The sequence below is a fragment of the Artemia franciscana genome, chromosome 10 (genome assembly GCF_032884065.1).
Source record: "Artemia franciscana chromosome 10, ASM3288406v1, whole genome shotgun sequence".
Lineage (NCBI taxonomy): Eukaryota > Metazoa > Arthropoda > Branchiopoda > Anostraca > Artemiidae > Artemia > Artemia franciscana.
Window position 1 is genome coordinate 48,180,613 of NC_088872.1, and position 21,510 is coordinate 48,202,122.

Below are 21,510 nucleotides of genomic sequence, written 5' to 3' on the forward strand. Positions count from 1 at the left end.
ATCTCACTTTCTGAAAAAACACAATTTCAAGGTTTTTAAAAAATGCTAAGAAACTCCGGATCCTAGATGGTGTTGTGATTTCTTTTCTACATTAGCGTCAGTTTTCACTCTTATAAGTTATCCATAATCTTTGCTTTCAACAACATTTTTTTTTTTTTAGTTGTAATTTATCTTATCGGATACAACACACAGACTTGATTCGAACGATTTAAATGATTCTTCATGCGTTATGCTTGAGCCACTTTGCGTTAGAAAAAAAAAACTCAGGGTTAAATTTTAAACTCGATCTTTGGGCCATAACTGGACGCCAGATTTTGGCGTCCAGTGAGTCGTTTAAGAATCATCCTCTGTTTTTACATCAAACAATAAGGGCTATTCTTAAACTGCAGTAAAGATTGTTCTTAAATTACAAAACAAAAAGAAGAAATTACAGAAATTAAGAAATAAAAACTTTAATGAAATCAAATATAAGAAAAAACACAATGAAATATAATTGTCAAAATAAGTCAGAGAGGCACTGTGTAGTTTCATCAAAATTTTGCGAACGGGGTGCCACAAATTCGAAAAGAAGGACCAAGTTTCAGGAAAGTCTCGACATTTTGGGGAAACACCTGGAGAAAACAATTTGGGGAATTTTGGAAACAATTTAGGTAACATTTGTCTCGTAACCTAGGTATAATGAGAAAACCTAAGTATTTTTTCCCTACAAATGTCCTACGCCTTCTTTATATTTCCCTTGTCCATCCATATATTCTGCATTGTAGTAGCGTTTGGCTTGGTGCATTTGCTTCCGTTGTACGGCCCGTACGAGTTCTTCAAAATAATGCTGTTCGTTTGTTGGCTGGCCTACAATCCCGGGATTCGACGCGGAACGTCTTAGAGCGAATAAGGATACTACCAGCCTCTGGACTACGAGAGTTGTATACAATTTTGTTTATTCTTAGGCTATATCATGGTACAAATCTTTAACGTTTTGACAGTTTAGTTAATTTGAGATCCATGATCCACAATAATGACACTCGATCTTCTGAAAAGATTAACATTCCATTGATTTTTTTGACCCGGTCGACGTTTTCTTTGCTTCATAGGGGGGATTAGAAATTGGAATCATCTAGATCAGAGTTTTAAAAATAACAGAGATATTTCTTTTTTTAAGAGAAAAATAAAAGAAAGTCTTTTTACTAAGTATGAATTTTAGTTCTTTTAATTCTTCTTTTTTTTGTGGGGGGGGGGGCATAAATAAATAATTGAGTAACTTATTGTGGCCTCTCGGGGTATGATTTTAATAGTATTGTTGAATTTGTTTGTTTTAAGGTTTGTGGTGCCGATTTGGTTGTATTATTTGTTTTATAATTTTTTTTCTTAGTCCTGTATTATTTTCTAATGTATTTTTGCCATCCCCTCGGAAAACTTTTTTTTACTTCTCAGGGTGGCTGTTATTACTGTTTTTGTTTCTTTTGGTTTAATAAATATATATCTCTCTCATATTACAAGCCCTGAACTGAAATTGAGAAAACCAATTAATACATCTTCAAAAATTCTCCTGAGCAGGGTACTAAAAAATGAGCACTCAACCCATGAGTCTTGAAACGAATATTTATGGGAGTCTGGCATAAACCAGACGTATATGTCCTTCGCGGGAATCTTCACATTCGATCTAGCATTAAATTTTAAAATTATGCTAAAACTAAAACATAGAAATTGAATTAAACAAATCGAAGGTATGGAGCATTTTTTCGTTCTTGTGTCTGTGCATACGCTTCTGTGCCACGGTTGTGCCACGCTTCCATCGTTGCAATATCTTGAGCCCAAGCGGAACTGGAAAACCCGAAGGCTACCCTTTATTGATATTTTTCTTCTTATATTAATTCTGTTTCATTTTTCTTTTTTCTTCTTCTATTGTTCTTCTCTGATTTTCAATATCTTTTTCTTTATTCAATAATTTTTTTATTTTACACCCTTTTTTAACATGTTCTTAATTAGAAAAATAATAATACTAATAAAAACATTGTTGCTACAGACTATACATCAATAAGAAAACCAACTCACGGATTTAATAGAAGGCTTCGGGAAAGGTAATGGTTTAGGTGGTGGTGGTATGAGGTAGGTCATGTCCAGAGGTCGAGGTATTTGGTAGCCTATCTTTTCTTCGTCACTTTCATCAATAGGTGAGATTAGACCAGTTGTACCTGTAAAAAAGGGCAGATATTGTAAGTTTAAAAGATGGAATATGTCCTATTGGACAATAGGAGATACCCAATTCATATTTTCTACGAGTTATAAATATATTTATTTCGCATAAACTAATTTAATAAAAGATTCTTCAAACATATTTTTCTTGAAGGTACACGCTTACCAAAATATTACTATTGAAAACGACAGTTTTCAGGGAAACACTTAGTAACTAAGAAAAAAAAACGAAAAAAAAATGAAGATACTATTTAGATTTAATGTAGATTTAATTTTATTAGCAATATATTTTCAAGAACTGACATTAAAAAATGATGGTAAAAGAGGAAAACGAATTCTAATTGTAAATTAGTTCGGAAAAACTACCATATAGTGTGTCTGAAAGACAAAGGCGTATCCGGGATTTTCGTTCGGGTGGGGAAGGAGGTAACAAAAGAACTTTGAAAACCCATCAAAAATTTTGTGATATACATTCTTATTACATTTCTACGAGTCGAACAAACATTTCTGGGAGGGAGGGGGCAGGGGGGTGGTTCAAACCTAGTAGCCCCGACCCTCAGGATATGGCCTTTCTCAAGGAGATACTCAAATAAACGCAAACTTCCTAACTTCAGTAGTACATTGACAATACATTAGGACCAGGAAAGTGCCGTCGAGGCAAGAAAGTTGGCAGTTCCTACCCGTTGAAAGAAAATTCCTACCCCGTTGAATGTCGTCAGTCTGATTCCAATATGTACTTTCAATCCATTTGTTTTCCGTTGCTATTTTTGTAGTTGAAATAATGGTACCAATTCGTGAAGATTTTAAGGCGGAAGGGGGAGGATCATATCTATTTTTTAAAATTAAAATAAGATGGGGAATTTTTTTTCCTATGAAAATACCACAAAAAAAAGCTATTTCTCAATGAAAATACCAAAACACTTTTTTTCAAAATCTAGGGGGACTCTAGGGATGAGGAGCGAATTCCCCATGCCCTGCCCTGCAACTGGCACCACTAAAGATGATAAAAAAAACAAGCAGAAGAACAAGCAGCAGAGAAAAAACAATATAGCAATTTTTTTTATTACATATATTAAGGATCACTAGCAGAGGACCTATACTGTCTAAATGGGGTAAATCTACTTCAAAAACGACCTACTTTGAAAAGAAAGATGGCCTGCCAAAATATACCGTATACCAAGTTGGCTGGGGTAGCCCGAAAGGCGTTACGCCACACAACGTAAATTTCAGAGGAGCGGAAATGCAAAAAATGAGTTTCCAGTTTCTTTACTTTATTATTGTTATTAAGAACTGGTTTTATTTCTAATATAAATTAATTGAGGGTTTAAACATCTGCCAGTCAGAATTGCCAACTGGACTATTTTTATGTCAAAAGGACACATTCCAATGTGCCAGGACAAAATGACATAAAAGGACAAAAAAGTGACACGTTTTGGAAATTTGGGACATAAAAGGACAAAAACAGGACACATTTTATAAATTTATTACACAAAATGGGATATTTCCCAACTGGATATATATTTTGGTTAAAAAATGTCACTTTTCATCAAATCAGTGCTGAGAAATAATCTAATAGTTTTGTAACCTTGTTGTAATTTTCAAAATTCTGTTTTCAGTAAAATAAAGCAGAGGATGAAGTTGGCAGTAAGTAAAAGCAAATTGAATCCGAAACTTTCATTTTTCTCATATGCTTTCCAATATAAAGTAAGAAAACTCAGATATAAGTAAATTAAATTTTTGAATATGGGATATTTTTTTGGATTTTCGGGAGACAGGGGAGGTGGGCTGGGGGGCTAATCAAGACGTTGCCCCTGGCGCAAGAGAGGCCAGAACCAATACATTTGGGTTTTAGAAAAAAGTGGGAGTTAGAACTCCTCCCAGGTTGCAAACGCCTAGGGGAGATGTTTATTTAGAATTCTTTTCTCGTTTTGGCTTCATTCTACTTTTATTTATTTTTTTTCTTTGAGTTCTTAATTATTTTCAGTTTGATCTTTCTTCTTTTTCCTTTTCCTATTTCCTTTTTTTCCCGCGTTGGTTTTTGAGTTTTGTGATTTTTTTTTTTTTACTTCTTCTAGACTAATCTCCTTGTTTGAGCCCAGAGACGCCTTCTCGCTTACACAGGCGAAATATTCGTGATATAATTTTTTACTTTGAAGTTCACCATGCTAAAAGATCGGAGCACCAACTAGGGAAGGGGAGACAGAACAAGACAACTGACCTCTATATTTTATTAAACCCCCTTAGGTTTTTAAAGGCAACTTTTTCGAGGTATTTTGATTGAAAACAAATGAAAAAACAAATGTTTTTCTGTTGCTGCATTTTTGAAAATGGGAAAAATCCTAACCCCGCAAACTACATTGCCACGAAATAGTACCCTGGGTGCCCAGGAGTGCTGATGGGGGCTAGGGGAAGGGGGTTGAAAGAAGAAGAGATTGCCTTCTAAATGAACTCCCCATGATTTTGAACAAATACCCTTTTCGGTATTTTCATTGAGAAATTTTGAAAAAATTCCTTCCACCCCTTAGGTTTTGAATAACAGATATTCTTTTGAATCTTCTTTTTTCGTTTAAATTGAAAAAGATTCCTTGCCCTATCCCCTGTATTTTCGCTTTTTTTAATCTATAAAGCACTACTTCTTTTCTTTTACTCCTTTAGGTTGCGATGTGCCGCCTCGAATTTTGAGCATTCGGATTGTTGTTACTATTATTTTGTTAATATTATTGTTAATATTATTGTTATATCATTATAACAAATATATTATAATATATTAACAATATATTATATATTATAATATTATTGTCAGTATTGTTATTTTGTTAATATTATTGGTGTTAATATTATTATTTTCCCTGCTAAAAAGGGAATGAGCATCTTTCCCCGTACCTTCATACGATTTCTAAACAATGGCACTAAATATTAACTTGTGCCATTCCGTTCTTAGAACAATATCCAAAATCAAACTTACTGCTAACAGCGAAAATTCCATTGGGATGAGGCAGAAGATGAATTCCAGTTCGAGAATGATTTTCTGTTAGCTTCGAAATAATTTGAACGAGATCGTCACGACTAGAGCATTCTGACTGAATTGCCTAAAAACAAAGTATATATTAGAGATAGACATGTGGCAATACTGTCTGCGAATGAGAAAGCATCCATAAAATGGAACTATTTATGTTTATAAATTCTCTAAGGGAGCTTTAGTCCATATTCAATAAGTCAGCTGAAAATAGAGGCTTTTGCTTGTTTTTTTCTCGTTTTTAGTACGTCAGCCGATAAGATTATCACAAGAATTTTATAAGAATGAGAACGAGAGAGGGGGAGGGGATTAAGCATGTTTATTATTCCAAGAAACTTACTAAATCTTGTGGCTCCCGGTAAAAGATAGAAAAGTGGGCTTTGCTCAGGCAGGTAAAAAAGCTGTTGACCAAATTTTATACGAAAGTAAGCAGTTATGTAGAATGACAAGGTATCGGTGCATAATTGCCACTCTCCAGAAATATATATAATTAAACCATTCTGATAAACTTTACCCACCATCCTCTCCTAATGATCAAATACATAACCCGTATCCGAATCATATACATATATACCGAATCATATACATATATACATATACCTACATATGTATACCAAACACCGAATCAAATACATACCCCGAATCATATACCCAAGCGATCAGTTTTCCATACACTATCTGCCGTTGTCTTGCTAGTTTGCTGTTAATTCAATTTTGAAGAAGAGTCGGTGCACGGAAAATTAATGGCATATATATAATTCGGGGTATATATTACCTTTGGGGGTTTTAGGGGGGATAAAGTATATGGCACAAATTTTGAAGCTTTCAGAATTTATAGTGTTTCCTTATGGAGAGTCGGATACTGCACTGATATTGATGGTATTTGTCGAAAAATAGTGATTACACTAGAATCTAACCGAGTATTTGCATGGTCAATTGCCGTCATCAGCATAGCAAAAATAAGATAAAGGAGCCAATAGAAATATCATGAAAAAAGCTCTTCGACAAAAAAGAGAAAAAAAAAGAAAATGAAGAGCCTTGGCTTCATCCCTGATTAAATAAAAAATACAGGTTTTTTCTAACTGCAAGTAAGGAGCGACATTAAAACTTAAAACGAACAGAAATTATTCTGTATATGAAAGGAGTTATCCCCTCCTCAACGCCTTGCTCTTTACGCTAAGTGTTTTATTGTTTTAAAAACTAGAGTTGTGAGAAAGAGTCAGGCTTAGCGTAAAGAGCGAGGCGTTGCATAGAAGTTGCATAGAAGCTTAGGTGAGGATGGCTGCTGGTCATACATATAACCCATATATCCAACAAATATCGACAAGGTTTTATTTTCATCACTGCTTTCGGAAATTGTCCTCATTTTACGAAACTAATTGTCTTTCGTATTAAGGAAAAGCTATGTGGTCTTCGTCGTCAACCATCACCGAAAAGAGCAAAACAAGCATTAGCACCATCAAATTAAGAGCATTAAGGATCTTGCAATTAAAAAAAAATTTGCAAGGCCCATACATAGAAATTTATTTGGGAGTGACTATGCAGTTTGGTAATGAGAGCACAATAAAAAAAAATAGCATAATGAAAAATGTATAATAAAGACAACTAACCCCTCCCGTACCTGACACACGTTTATTTAACCATCGACACTTCTACTTATTGACGACATGACTGCCTGCCCACGGATTATTCTTTATGGTTGATTGTGTATGGCTATGCTGTTTGACCTATGTAGTTGTATGGATGAGTAGGGTTAAGGCCTCATTCAAGTGCTGGTCTATATTAACCACTAATTTAGGAAAACAGTTTTCCCTTTCTCCTTTCTTTTTTTTGTGTTTGTGCTGTTACATTGATGATTTCTCTTTTCATTATATATATATATATATATATATATATATATATATATATATATATATATATATATATATATATATATATATATATATATATATATATATATATATATATATATATATATATATATATATATATATATATATATATATATATATATATATATATATATATATATATATATATATATATATATATATATATATATATATATATATATATATATATATATATATATATATATATATATATATATATATATATATATATATATATATATATATATATATAATATATATATATATATATATATATATATATATATATATATATATATATATATATATATATATATATATATATATATATATATATATATATATATATATATATATATATATATATATATATATATATATATATATATATATATATATATATATATATATATATATATATATATATATATATCTTCTATATATATAAAAATAAGTTGTCTGTCTGTCTGTGGATGGATCAGGTGACGTCACCTGAAAAAACTGGATCAGGTGACGTCAAAACTGAAAAAACTAAAAAAAGGCAAAAACTACAAAAAAAACTAAAAACTAATAAAAAAAATAAAAAAGCTAAAAAACTAAAAAAACTAAAAAAAGGCAAAAACTACAAAAAAAACTAAAAACTAATAAAAAAGCTAAAAAACTAAAAAAACTAAAAAAAGGCAAAAACTACAAAAAAAACTAAAAACTAATAAAAAAAATAAAAAAGCTAAAAAACTAAAAAAACTAAAAAAACTAAAAAAAAGGTAAAAAACTAAAAAAACTAAAAACTAAAAAAAACTAAAAAAAAGGAAAAAACTGAAAAATAAGCTAAAATAAAGGTAAAAACCAATAAAAAACTAAAAAAAAAACTGAAAAAACTAAAAAAAGGCAAAAACTACAAAAAAAAACTAAAAACTAATAAAAAAAGTAAAAAAGCTAAAAAACTAAAAAAACTAAAAAAACTAAAAAAAGGTAAAAAACTAAAAAAAATAAAAAATAAAAAAAAACCAAAAAAAAGGAAAAAACTAAAAAAACTAAAAAAAAGGAAAAAACTACAAAAAAAAACTAAAAACTAATAAAAAAAATAAAAAAGCTAAAAAACTAAAAAAACTAAAAAAAGGTAAAAAACTAAAAAAACTAAAAACTAAAAAAAACTAAAAAAAAGGAAAAAACTGAAAAATAAGCTAAAATAAAGGTAAAAACCAATAAAAAACTAAAAAAAAAACTGAAAAAACTAAAAAAAGGCAAAAACTACAAAAAAAAACTAAAAACTAATAAAAAAAGTAAAAAAGCTAAAAAACTAAAAAAACTAAAAAAACTAAAAAAAGGTAAAAAACTAAAAAAAATAAAAAATAAAAAAAAAACTAAAAAAAAGGAAAAAACTGAAAAATAAGCTAAAATAAAGGTAAAAACCAATAAAAAACTAAAAAGAAAAAAAGGAAAAAACTAAAAAAAAGGAAAAAACTAAAAAAACTAAAAAAAAGGAAAAAACTACAAAAAAAAACTAAAAACTAATAAAAAAAATAAAAAGCTAAAAAACTAAAAAAACTAAAAAAACTAAAAAAAGGTAAAAAACTAAAAAAACTAAAAACTAAAAAAAAACTAAAAAAAAGGAAAAAACTGAAAAATAAGCTAAAATAAAGGTAAAAACCAATAAAAAACTAAAAAGAAAAAAAGGAAAAAACTAAAAAAAATTTTCATCTAAAAAACTAAAAAAAACTAAAAAAGGTAAAAACTAAAAGAACTAAAAAAGAAAAAAATAAATGACGACACTCAAAGAGAAAGCGACCAGGACAAAAGGAATGTTCGATTAGCAATCAACAAAGCAACGGGACACAGGGAGTATAAATGACGACCAGGACATAAGTAAAAAAAAAAAACTATCTATATATATAAAAATAAGTTGTCTGTGGATCTGTGGATCGTGGATCAGGTGACGTCACCTGAAAAAACTGGATCAGGTGACGTCAAAACTGAAAAAACTAAAAAAAGGCAAAAACTACAAAAAAAACTAAAAACTAATAAAAAAAATAAAAAAGCTAAAAAACTAAAAAAAGGCAAAAACTACAAAAAAACTAAAAACTAATAAAAAAGCTAAAAAACTAAAAAAAACTAAAAAAAGGCAAAAACTACAAAAAAAACTAAAAACTAATAAAAAAAATAAAAAAGCTAAAAAACTAAAAAAACTAAAAAAACTAAAAAAAGGTAAAAAACTAAAAAAACTAAAAACTAAAAAAAAACTAAAAAAAAGGAAAAAACTGAAAAACAAGCTAAAATAAAGGTAAAAACCAATAAAAAACTAAAAAAAAAACTGAAAAAACTAAAAAAAGGCAAAAACTACAAAAAAACTAAAAACTAATAAAAAAAGTAAAAAAGCTAAAAAACTAAAAAAAACTAAAAAAACTAAAAAAACTAAAAAAAGGTAAAAAACTAAAAAAAAATAAAAAATAAAAAAAAACTAAAAAAAAAGGAAAAAACTAAAAAAAAAGGAAAAAACTGAAAAATAAGCTAACATAAAGGTAAAAACCAATAAAAAACTAAAAAGAAAAAAAGGAAAAAACTAAAAAAAATTTTCATCTAAAAAACTAAAAAAGGTAAAAACTAAAAGAACTAAAAAAGAAAAAAATAAATGACGACACTCAAAGAGAAAGCGACCAGGACAAAAGGAATGTTCGATTAGCAATCAACAAAGCACCGGGACACAGGGAGTATAAATGACGACCAGGACATAAGTAAAAAAAAAAATTAACAAAACTAAAAAGAAGGTAAAAACTACAAAAAAACTAAAAAGAAAAAAAAACTAAAAACTAATAAAAAAACTAAAAAATCTAAAAATCTAAATAAACTAAAAAAGAAAAAAAAAGGAAAAAAATAAAGGAGAAAAACAAAACTAAAAAACGAATGTATATACAGACCGGTACATCGGGATACAAATGACGACCGGGACACAGGGAATATAAATGACGACCGGGACACAGGGACACAACTACAACGGGGACACCGGGGGAAACAGGGGGATATAAATGACGACCGGGACAAAAAAACTAAAAAGAAAAAAAAACTAAAAACTAATAAAAAAACTAAAAAATCTAAAAATCTAAATGAGCTAAAAAAGAAAAAAAAAGGAAAAAAATAAAGGAGAAAAACAAAACTAAAAAACGAATGTATATACAGACCGGGACACCGGGATACAAATGACGACCGGGACACAGGGAATATAAATGACGACCGGGACACAGGGACACAACTACAACGGGGACACCGGGGGAAACAGGGGGATGTAAATGACGACCGGGACACCGGGACAGGGAATGGTCGATTAGCAATCACCATCAACAAAGCTCAAGGGCAATCATTAGAATCATGAGGTATAGATCTGAATACAGATTGTTTTCCCATGGACCATTATATGTTGCATGTTCAAGAGTCGGTAAACCTGACAATCTATTTATATGCAAAGACAATGGGACAGCAAAGAATGTTGTATATTCGCAAGTTTTACGTAGTTAAAACCATAAATATATATATATATATATATATATATATATATATATATATATATATATATATATATATATATATATATATATATATATATATATATCTATATTCACAGGTGGGACATAGGGACACAACTACAATGGCGCGTAACTATTATGGCGCGTAACGACTTACGCGCGCGGGGGGGCTTGGGGGGGGCGCGAAGCGCCCCCACCAACTAGGTGTTGGGGTGGCGCGAAGCGCCACCCCAACAGCTAGTATATATATATATATATATATATATATATATATATATATATATATATATATATATATATATATATCTATATATATAAAAATAAGTTGTCTGTCTGTCTTTCTGTGGATCAGGTGACGTCATGTTTCTGTGTTGACTGACGTCATGAAATTAGTTGTCGTCATTTTTGCTTTGACGGTGACGCTGAAATACCTGATAAAAATGTCGATAAGGGGTTACATGATATTATTGTAAAAAATATGATACATGGACCTTGCGGTGCACTGAACGAAAATTCACCATGCATGGCCAAAGGAAGGTGCACAAAGCAATATCCTCGACTTTTAGTATCAAACACAATTACTGGCAATGATGGTTACCCACAATATAGAAGAAGATCTACTGAAGATGGCGGTAAAACAGCAATAATAAAGAAGCGTAACGGTACCACCATCGAAGTAGATAACCAGTGGGTTGTTCCATATTCCCCATTATTATCAAAAACATTTAATGCACACATAAACGTTGAATACTGTAACTCCGTAAAGGCAATCAAATACATATGTAAATACGTCAACAAAGGCAGTGACATGGCAGTTTTTGGCTTGCAGCCCGAAATCAAAGATTTCGATGAAATCGTACAATATCAGGCTGGAAGATACATAAGCAGTAATGAAGCTGTTTGGCGAATTCTTTCATTTCCGATACATGAACGTAGTCCAGCTGTTGTTCACTTAGCGGTACATTTACAGAATGGTCAACGTGTTTATTTCACGGAAACCAACGTGCAACAAAGAGTCCTGAATCCACCGGATACAACATTAACAGCTTTTTTTTCGCTTTGCAAAAATGATTCTTTTGCAAAAAAACTGCTGTATACTGAAGTGCCTTCGTATTACACGTGGAATACTAAAATTAAAGTATTTGAACGTCGAAAACAGGGTAAGTCAGTCGACGGCCAACCTACCATCTTCAAAGATACCACGATAGGAAGACTCTACACCGTTCACCCCAATCAACATGAATGCTTCTTTCTACGCCTGCTTTTGGTGAATGTATCCGGTCCGACATCCTTTGAGTATTTGAGGACTGTAAATGGTACTATACATGACACTTACCGTAGTGCATGCCAAGCTCTGAATTTATTGGAGATAACAACGTTGGAGAAATTTTCTTTTTGGATGCGCCAGGAGGTACTGGTAAAACGTTTGTGATAAAACTGATTCTGGCATCAATTCGATCAAAAAATGATATAGCGTTGGCAATTGCGTCGTCCGGAATAGCCGCAACATTGCTGCCTGGTGGAAGAACTGCTCATTCCGCTTTGAAATTGCCTCTGAACTTGCATTCTACAGAAACTCCCACGTGTAATATTTCCAAATCATCTGGGATGGGTAAAGTATTGCAGCAATGCAAACTTATTATTTGGGATGAGTGCACAATGGCACACAAAAAATCGCTCGAGGCTCTGGATCAATGCTTGAAAGATTTGCGAGGGAAGTCGAAACCCTTTGGCAGCACATTAATATTGCTTGCGGGAGATTTCAGGCAAACATTACCTATAATACCTAGATCAACTCCTGCAGACGAAATGAATGCTTGCCTGAAAAATTCTAATTTATGGGCACACGTAAAAATATTAAAATTAACTACAAATATGCGTGTCCGATTGCAAAACGATGACTCTGGTCAAACATTTTCAGATCAATTGCTGGCAATGGGAAACGGAAAGCTCCCAGTAGACTCAATTTCAGGACGTATACAACTACCTGCTGATTTCTGTAATTTAGTGACGTCCAAAAATGAATTGATTGAAAAAGTATTTCCGAATATTCTAAAAAATTATAAAATAATAAATGGCTAAGTGAAAGAGCGATTCTCGCACCCAAAAATATAGACGTCCACGAAATCAACAATATTGTTTTGACCAAGATTCGAGACCAGGCAGTCCTTTACAAGTCAGTCGACACAGTTTTGGAACCAAATGAAGCGGTTAATTATCCATCTGAATTTTTAAATTCCATAGATCCTTCAGGGTTTCCACCACACGTGCTACAACTAAAAATAGGCGTACCAATAATACTTTTAAGAAATATCAACCCACCAAAGCTTTGCAATGGCACGCGACTTGCCGTAAAAAAAACAATGGAAAACCTAATAGAGGCCACAATCTTGACAGGGCCTTTTGAGGGTGAGGCTGTTCTTATTCCTCGCATTCCCATGATTCCAACGGATCTGCCTTTTCAATTTAAAAGATTGCAATTCCCAATTCGATTAGCATTTACAATCACCATCCCCAAAGCTCAAGGTCAATCATTAGAAAAATGTGGTATGGATCTTAATACTGATTGTTTTTCCCATGGACAATTGTTCGATGCATGTTCGAGGGTCGGTAAACCTGACAATCTATTTATATGCAGCGACAATTGGACAGCGAAGAACGTTGTATATTCACAAGTTTTACGCAGTTAATTTGTATTTTGGAACCAAATGAAGCGGTTAATTATCCATCTGAATTTTTAAATTCCATAGATCCTTCAGGGTTTCCACCACACGTGCTACAACTAAAAATAGGCGTACCAATAATACTTTTAAGAAATATCAACCCACCAAAGCTTTGCAATGGCACGCGACTTGCCGTAAAAAAAACAATGGAAAACCTAATAGAGGCCACAATCTTGACAGGGCCTTATGAGGGCGAGGCTGTTCTTATTCCTCGCATTCCCATGATTCCAACGGATCTGCTTTTTCAATTTAAAAGATTGCAATTCCCAATTCGATTAGCATTTGCAACCACCATCAACAAAGCTCAAGGGCAATCACTAGAAAAATGCGGTATAGATCTTAATACAGATTGCTTTACCAATGTACAATTGTATGTTGCATCTTTGAGGGTCAATAAACCTGACAATCTATTTATACGCACAGACAATGGGACAGCGAAGACTGTTGTATATTCACAAGTTTTACGTAGTTAATTTGTATTGTATCTATCTATCTATCTATCTATCTATATAAAAACGAGTTGTGTGTATGCATGTTTGTTTGTTTGTAAAAAGAGCGTTTGCATATGACGTCATTATTAGTACATACGGCTTTGTATATGGACAGACAATGGGAAAGCCAAGAATGTTGTATATTCGCAATTTTTACGTAGTTTGAAACACATATATAAATCTATCTATATTCACAGGTGGGACACAGGGACACAACTGCAATGGCGCGTAACTAATATGGCGCGTAACGACTTACGCGCGCGGGGGGGCTTGGGGGGGCGCGAAGCGCCCCACCAACTAGGTGTTGGGGTGGCGCGAAGCGCCACCCCAACAGCTAGTATATATATATATATATATATATATATATATATATATATATATATATATATATATATATATATATATAATAAAATGTATAATAATAATAAAAATGTATAATAAAGACAACTAACCCCTCCCGTACCTGACACACGTTTATTTAACCATATATATATATATATATATATATATATATATATATATATATATATATATATATATATATATATATATATATATATATATATATATATATATATATATATATATATATATATATATATATATATATATATATATATATATATATATATATATGGAGACCAAGTTTTGCTAGTGTACCCCCAAACATAGAGTCTGTATCCGCCCCTGTTTGCACTGTAAATCTTCACTGAACACCTACTAAGTAATCATTAACCCAACTACTTGACACGTCAGTATTTCAAATTAATGGCCTTGCACAATATAGAGTCACGGTAGGGTGTTTGTTAGTATTGGGTGGGGCTACCCATACACGTAAGTTATGTGATAAGCAAATGTGTCTATGAATACCTAAGCAACAAGCATGCACAAGAAAACAATACTTACTCATTTTAGGGGGTGTGAATCGTTATAGGCCATGGGGGCAGCTTCCCCTACACCCCAGTTTGCCCCTCTCCAGCTGTAATTCATTATCTTCAATTTTTTTTTTTTTTGTTAAAACTGACTTTTTTCTTTAGTATACCTTTGTCTTTATGGTGAAAAATGGCTCATTTTTCATTTGGTCATTTCCAATTGACTTGGGAAAATCGGCTCCTACTTTGCACCCCTTCCCCAGGATTTCGGTAAAAAATCGAAGAGTAGACAGTGATCACCCAGGATTTCGGATTCTTGACTGATCCCATTTTTTTTCTTGAAACTCTATGTTCTGTAATTTTGATAATAATTTAATTTTAACCCACTATAAACAATAATACAAAAGTGGAGTAATGAATTACAAAAAAAAGACTGAAATAAAGCAAAAACAATTCACTAAAACAAAAAACATGGGATAAGACCATGAAATGGCTGAAACTTTGAAATAGCACGCTCGGACAACTATTCATGTAGCAGGGCCGGTTTTGCCGTTGTGTCTGAACCATTAAATTTCAGCACCAGTTTTTCTATTCTTATACCATGGTGGCAAAAAGTAAATTTATTAAATACCGAAAATTGTCCATCAATTGAATTTTATACTCGAACATAAAATGCCTTTGGATGCTACTAGCCAACAAAGTTAAGCTTTTTAATCTTCAATGACTTAAATAGATATATGTCCTTCTCCTTTAGCATGAATTTCCACCTTTGTAGATTAAATTTGTACATTTTGTAAAAAAATTTATTTTCTACTTCTTGAAGATCAGCTCCGACTACAAAACAGGTACTTGTGGAAAGACCTATTCTTTGTTACCTTAGAACCAAATTTTGAGATTGGGAATGACCCAGAGTACGAAGGATCTCAAAATTTAAAGATTTTATGCCCCCTTGACAGAGGCGTAATTTGCTATGGGACAGGGGGCTCCCCCAACTGAAATTTAGTGTTTTAAAAATTTCTCAAAACTAAGATAGGCCTATATAATTCAAGCATCCACAGAAACATATCGGTTTCTTTAGTATACCTTTGCCTTCATGGTACTATATGGATCATTTTCATTTTTACCTTGGCCATTTTCACTTGAATTAGGAAAATTGGCTATAACTCCCCCCCCCCAGGGTCTTGACAAACTAACGCTCCTGTCCCTGGAATCAGCGTAAGCCCATTCATACCTGACAACAGCGGTCTTCTAAGATTATTTTTTACTACTATTATGAAGCTGTTGGGCAGTACTACATTTTAGTCATTGTTGCCACATCGAACCGTGAAAACAAATAAGCAGTGGGCAAACAAAACAAACAATTAGCTAAATTTAACAACGTTTGTCGTCCCCAAAAAATCAAACAAACAATTTGTTGATTCCGAAAGACAACTACGCCTTAAGGGGAACCTGCACCTTCTTAAGCCGTTCAGCTTAAGAAGGTGCAGCTTATTTATATATATATATATATATATATATATTATATATATATATATATATATATATATATATATATATATATATATATATATATATATATATATATATATATATATATATATATATATATATATCCTAAATTTTTATGTTTTAGATTATTTGTCTTAAAGCTGAAGACGACTAGTTTTATATTGTTAAATTGTTTTTTCTTCCTACTGACCATAGACCCAGAGCCGTCCAAATGAGGGGGGGGGGGTAATCGGGACAAGCTGCTCGGGCACCGTGGCAGGAAGGGGTATCGTGGCTTGGGAGTTGCTCACCTTTATTAAATGGTTCACTTTGATTCGGCATTTTTGCTTATATCTGAGTCGGGGAAGGGGCGCTGTGATTAAATTTGCCCCACGCAGAGTTTGGGTCTTTTTCTTCAATAGCCTAGGCCTATAACCAGGTGTTGAGGGAGGGGTATAATTGTAATAGCTGTGACTATTATATTTGGAAAAAAAATACTGAATGGGGAATAGAAAGACACAATTTTTTTACTTCTCATTGTTTTATCAAAAGAAAAAAAAATACCCAAAACTTTACTATGTTCTGACCCATGATGGGAAAGGGAGAAACACCATATCCTTCCAATCAATTATTAAATTGAAAATTAAAGGTCACCTATTAATACAATTTAAAAAATACGGTGCTGTCAAAGTTAATTGCAACCACTTGTTGGAGACACCGTTCATCTTAATTACCGCTTACTTTTTCTTATCATTTTCATGATCGTAATGTAGCTTTAGGATTATTACAGGTGTTCGGCTTTTAGCGTTGAAAGCAATGAAAATTTGATGATAACGATTTCGTAAATTACAGCAAATTTACTGATGTCATATTCAGTTACAGGCATTAACTGCTACCTAGTATCTACTATTTTACTAATTTTGAAAAATCATTTACATTTATCATTCCGGATTACTGACTAACTATCTGATGACGAATAAAGAAAAACAGTCTATCCACATAAGAATCAAATACGGGGCACCGATTCATGAAAGGGGGGCCGAATGAATTTATCAAAATACAGAGGGGGGCAATTTTTTTTCGATCTTGCTAATGAAAGCATCAAAAGGGTATTTTCGATGAAAGTACCAAAAAAAATATTTTTAAAAATGTAGAGAGAGGTTGGGGATCTAAAATATTGGGAGAAAAGAAACCTCCTCAAAATTGGCACCCCTGGACACATACAGGCATAATTATTTACAAAATAATAATTGGTCTAGTACAAAAAAGGAAACAATGCTATAATGAACAATCTTCACAAAAATCAAAGAAAAAATCGTCAAACATTGGGAATCCACGAGACCATCTCATTTTTTATTAAATTACTTAATTTTAAAATAGCTTTAAAAAAAATCAAATTTATTAATTTTCAGGTGTTTAAACCAGAATCGATAGCCGATAACTAAACTGCTTTTGAATTTGGGGATCTAGCCTATATCCTATATTGAAGTATCTCTTCACAGGGGAATACAACCTTATGTGGCCTGTAAGTATAACTTTCATAAACAAATTTCACATACCACCTTTCGAATAATTGTAGCCACACTTCATTTAGTCGTCCCCTTATTGCTCAGTATACTTTTGTATTTCCAAAGGAAAATGTCAATCCATAACAAACTTGTTTTGAAGCCACATAGATCAATCATACCTTGGCAGAAGAGAATTCACATGATTTGGCAAATAGAAAACAACTGTAGCTTTTTTAATGAATGCTTTCCATGAATAAATTTCCATTAGTATAAATATTGGCGTAATTTTGTCAAAATCCCGGGCGAGGGGGGTGGGGCAAAGTTAGAGCCAATTTTCCTAAGTCAAGTGAAAAATGAGTCATGTAGTACGAAATTGGTCTTTAAGTGCAGATATAAAAACCCTTATACCCCCTAACAAAAATTATTTTGGTAAAATATCCCCCGGAACGAAAATCCTTTTAATGACCCCCCCCCCTCGATCAAAATTCTAGATATGGTTCTAGGACTGAACAGCATCCCCACACCTTGGGATTTGTATCTTGCATTTTTCAAAGTTATGCCTTGCCTTGACATTTTAGCCTCCAGAAACTTCACAGCCTTATGATTTTCCGCAGTTTTTCAATAACTTCCATACAGTTTTTGTTGTTTTGACATATTCCATAGTTTTCATACTTTTACTTTTTTGGTAAATATTAACGTGACTAGATACTTAGCTAATCAATATAAGCTTCAGAGAGACACCAATGGGGTGAGAGAAAAAATGCCACCCCCTAAATTCAAAAAACAATTTTTCTATCTTAAATTTTTTAGTCCTTGCCCTCCCAATATATTTTCATGAATTGCCGCCCTTGGCTCGAGTGGTATCAATTGGAGGGGGGTTAACTGCCCCATCCTCAAGATTTGAAAATTTACCTTTCTAAGTATTTTCATTGAAAATATTCTCTATACTATCAATGAAAATTTTGAACCCCCCCCCCCTAAATTTGAAAAATAGCCCCCCCCCCCTACATATTCATGAATTGATGCCACACGGCTTGGCTTCCGTAAAGTCCAGATTGTTAGCAAAATTTATAAACAAAAAATGTCCTACTTACCGCAGAAATTAATTCAAGTGGTTCTGGAGTATTTCTTAGCAAGTTCTTGAGATCCGTCAAAGGGGCTACATACTTCAATTTCCGCACTCCTATACAAACATTATTCACTCTTACTGAAAGTTCCACTGATGTGTCACTTGAAGAATAAACATCTAAGAATTAAAAGAATTTATTTAATAAATGAAAAATTTAAATTTGATAATAATAAAAATGAACTTGGAAGGAAATAAGGTACTTGTTAATTATTCAGAACGTACCCAAGTTCTTGATCTGAATGTAAGATATGAGAAAACCGGTTTTATAGCCGCAAAGACAAGTGACAGGTGACAGAATGCATTGGACTTATATATTTGCACATTAGGGGGGGGGGGGTAAAGTATAGCGGGTATGCATGCAAAATGTGTTAGCTACAATTATTCTGCATGTTATGAAGCAATAATCGCTTTCTAACTTTATGCTATCCAGATAATTTAACCCACCCCCCTAATGTGCAGATATATAGCCCAAAATATGTAAGTCCAATGCATTCTGTTACCCGTCACTTTTCTTTGTGGCTATGAAACCGATTTTCTCAAACCTTACATTCAGCTTGAGTGTGTTCTGAATAATTAACAAGTACCGGAAATAATATCTAAAATAAAAATTCCTGCCATTTTATGATTTAAAATTCTTCCAAGTTCAACTTAGTAAATATCAAATATACCACTCGGATGAACTGTGACATTAACTAGGTGCGAAGTATTTAATTAGTATTTTTAGTTTTTCTTCCCGGATGTACTGAACGTCAATTGATAACATTGAGAGTATTTTAAAAGATTATGACCGAAATGCACACTCTTGATGTGATGAACAAGCAAGTGATAATTGGATAAAAATAGACAAAATAAATAACAGATGATCAACTTTCGGTTGTGAATATTTTGTAAGGAGTTACATACCATGTACACACATTAATTCAATTTCTAATCTTGCTTCAAGCAAAAATATCTCGATAAAAAAAAACGTTTTATGATACAGGATTCAGGATATTTTATCCAGGACTGTGCTGTATCCAGGATTTTTTTTTCGTGAAGGGGGAGGGGGTTAAAAAAGGATTTTTTTTTTCGTGAAGGGGGATGGGGTTAAAAAAGGATTTTTTTGTGAGGGGGGCAAAAACTTTAAAAAACGCATCAACAATTTATTTATATTAATTTTTGTTACTTTTTTTTACCAGTGGGACAAACATTTCGGGGAGTTCAAACCCCCTACCCCCTCCCCTGGATACGGCCTTGGATGCAGGATGTTTTATGATGCAATATATTGAGCTTCAAAATAATAATATTATAAACGTCACCCAGTTCTTCTTGACTTTGGCATGGACATATATTAGGAGCAAAATATTCCATAGCATAAAAATACACTTCATTCAATGACATGTGCGTTTAACAGAACATTAGAATGATTTTATAGATTACAAACGGAAGAACCTAATTTCAAAGATAAAATGGGTAAAATGCAAAACAGTAAAAAAGAAAAAATATGTCCGTAATGAACCCAGCAATAAAAGCAACACGAGTCTAAGGTATAGAAGCCGATACAATAATAATAATATTTATTTATTTAAAGCCTTTATCAAACAGTACGTGGTAACGAACTGTAGTAAAGGGCGACCAGGCTCAATAGTAACCGAAACTCTAAAAACGGAATTTTGATACTGATACATACATCAAAAGAATCGGAATTTAAATATATAAATTTCATCAAGTTTAGTCTTACCCATCAAAAGCTACGAGCCTGCAAATATTGGCCTTAATTTCAAAGGGGGGGGGGGGACAACCCCTAAGTCATAGAATCTTAATGAAAATTACACCATCAGATTTAGCGTAGCAGAGAACCCTACTGTAGAAGTTTTTTCCCAAGGGTGATCGTTTCGATCCAGTAATCCTAGAATGTCACGAAATGGCTCATTTTAACGAAAATTAAAAGTTACAGTGCCTTTTTTTAAGTGACAAAAATTGGAGGGCAACTAGACCCCCTCCCATGCTCATTTTTTCCAAAAGTCACTGGATCAAAATAATGAGATAGCCATTTTGTTCGGCATAGTCGAAAAATCTAATAACTATGTCTTCGAGGACGATTTAATCTCCCGCAGTTCCCGGGGGAAGGGTTGCAAGTTATGAACTTAGCCCATTGTTTACATATAGTATTGGTTATTGGGAAGTTTACTGACGTTTTCATTGGGTATTTTTTCTGGTGGTGGGGGGTATGGGGGATAGGGTTACGCGAGAGGATCTTCCTATGGAGAAATTTATCATGGGGGAAGAAAATTTCCCAGCGTTATTTAAAAAAAAACAACGAGAAACTAAATAAAAAAGCAAATATTTTTAATTGAAAGTAAGGAACAACATTAAAATTTTAAACCAACAGAAATTATTACTTATATGAGGGGTTTCGTCCCCTCCTCGATACCTGACTCTTACGCTGAAGGATTTTTAGTAATTTCAAATTAAAAATGCCTCACTTTTTCTAATCTTCAGAATTAACTCTCCACCCAACTTCCCCAATGAGAGCGGATCCGTTCCGGTCATGTCAATCACGTATTTAGGATTTGTGCTTATTTTTCCCGCCAACTTTCATCCCGATCCCTCCACTCTAAGCCTTTTCCAAGATTTCCAGTTTACGCCTCCAAGTCCCCCCCCCAATGATAGTGGATCCAGTCGGGATTTAAAATGAGAGATC

General features: G+C 32.7%; 1 protein-coding gene across 1 annotated transcript in view; it reads right to left on the reverse strand.

Annotated features, from left to right (window-relative positions):
• The window catches only part of LOC136032293 (uncharacterized), a 116,566-nt gene that overhangs the window by 13,163 nt on the left and 81,893 nt on the right, over positions 1-21,510 (reverse strand). The window contains exons 8-10 of the mRNA XM_065712566.1: positions 18,793-18,944; positions 5,156-5,279; positions 2,050-2,189 (exon numbers count right to left, since the gene is read on the reverse strand). Coding sequence (XP_065568638.1) covers positions 2,050-2,189; positions 5,156-5,279; positions 18,793-18,944 — 416 coding nt within the window. The remainder of the gene's footprint in view (positions 1-2,049; positions 2,190-5,155; positions 5,280-18,792; positions 18,945-21,510) is intronic.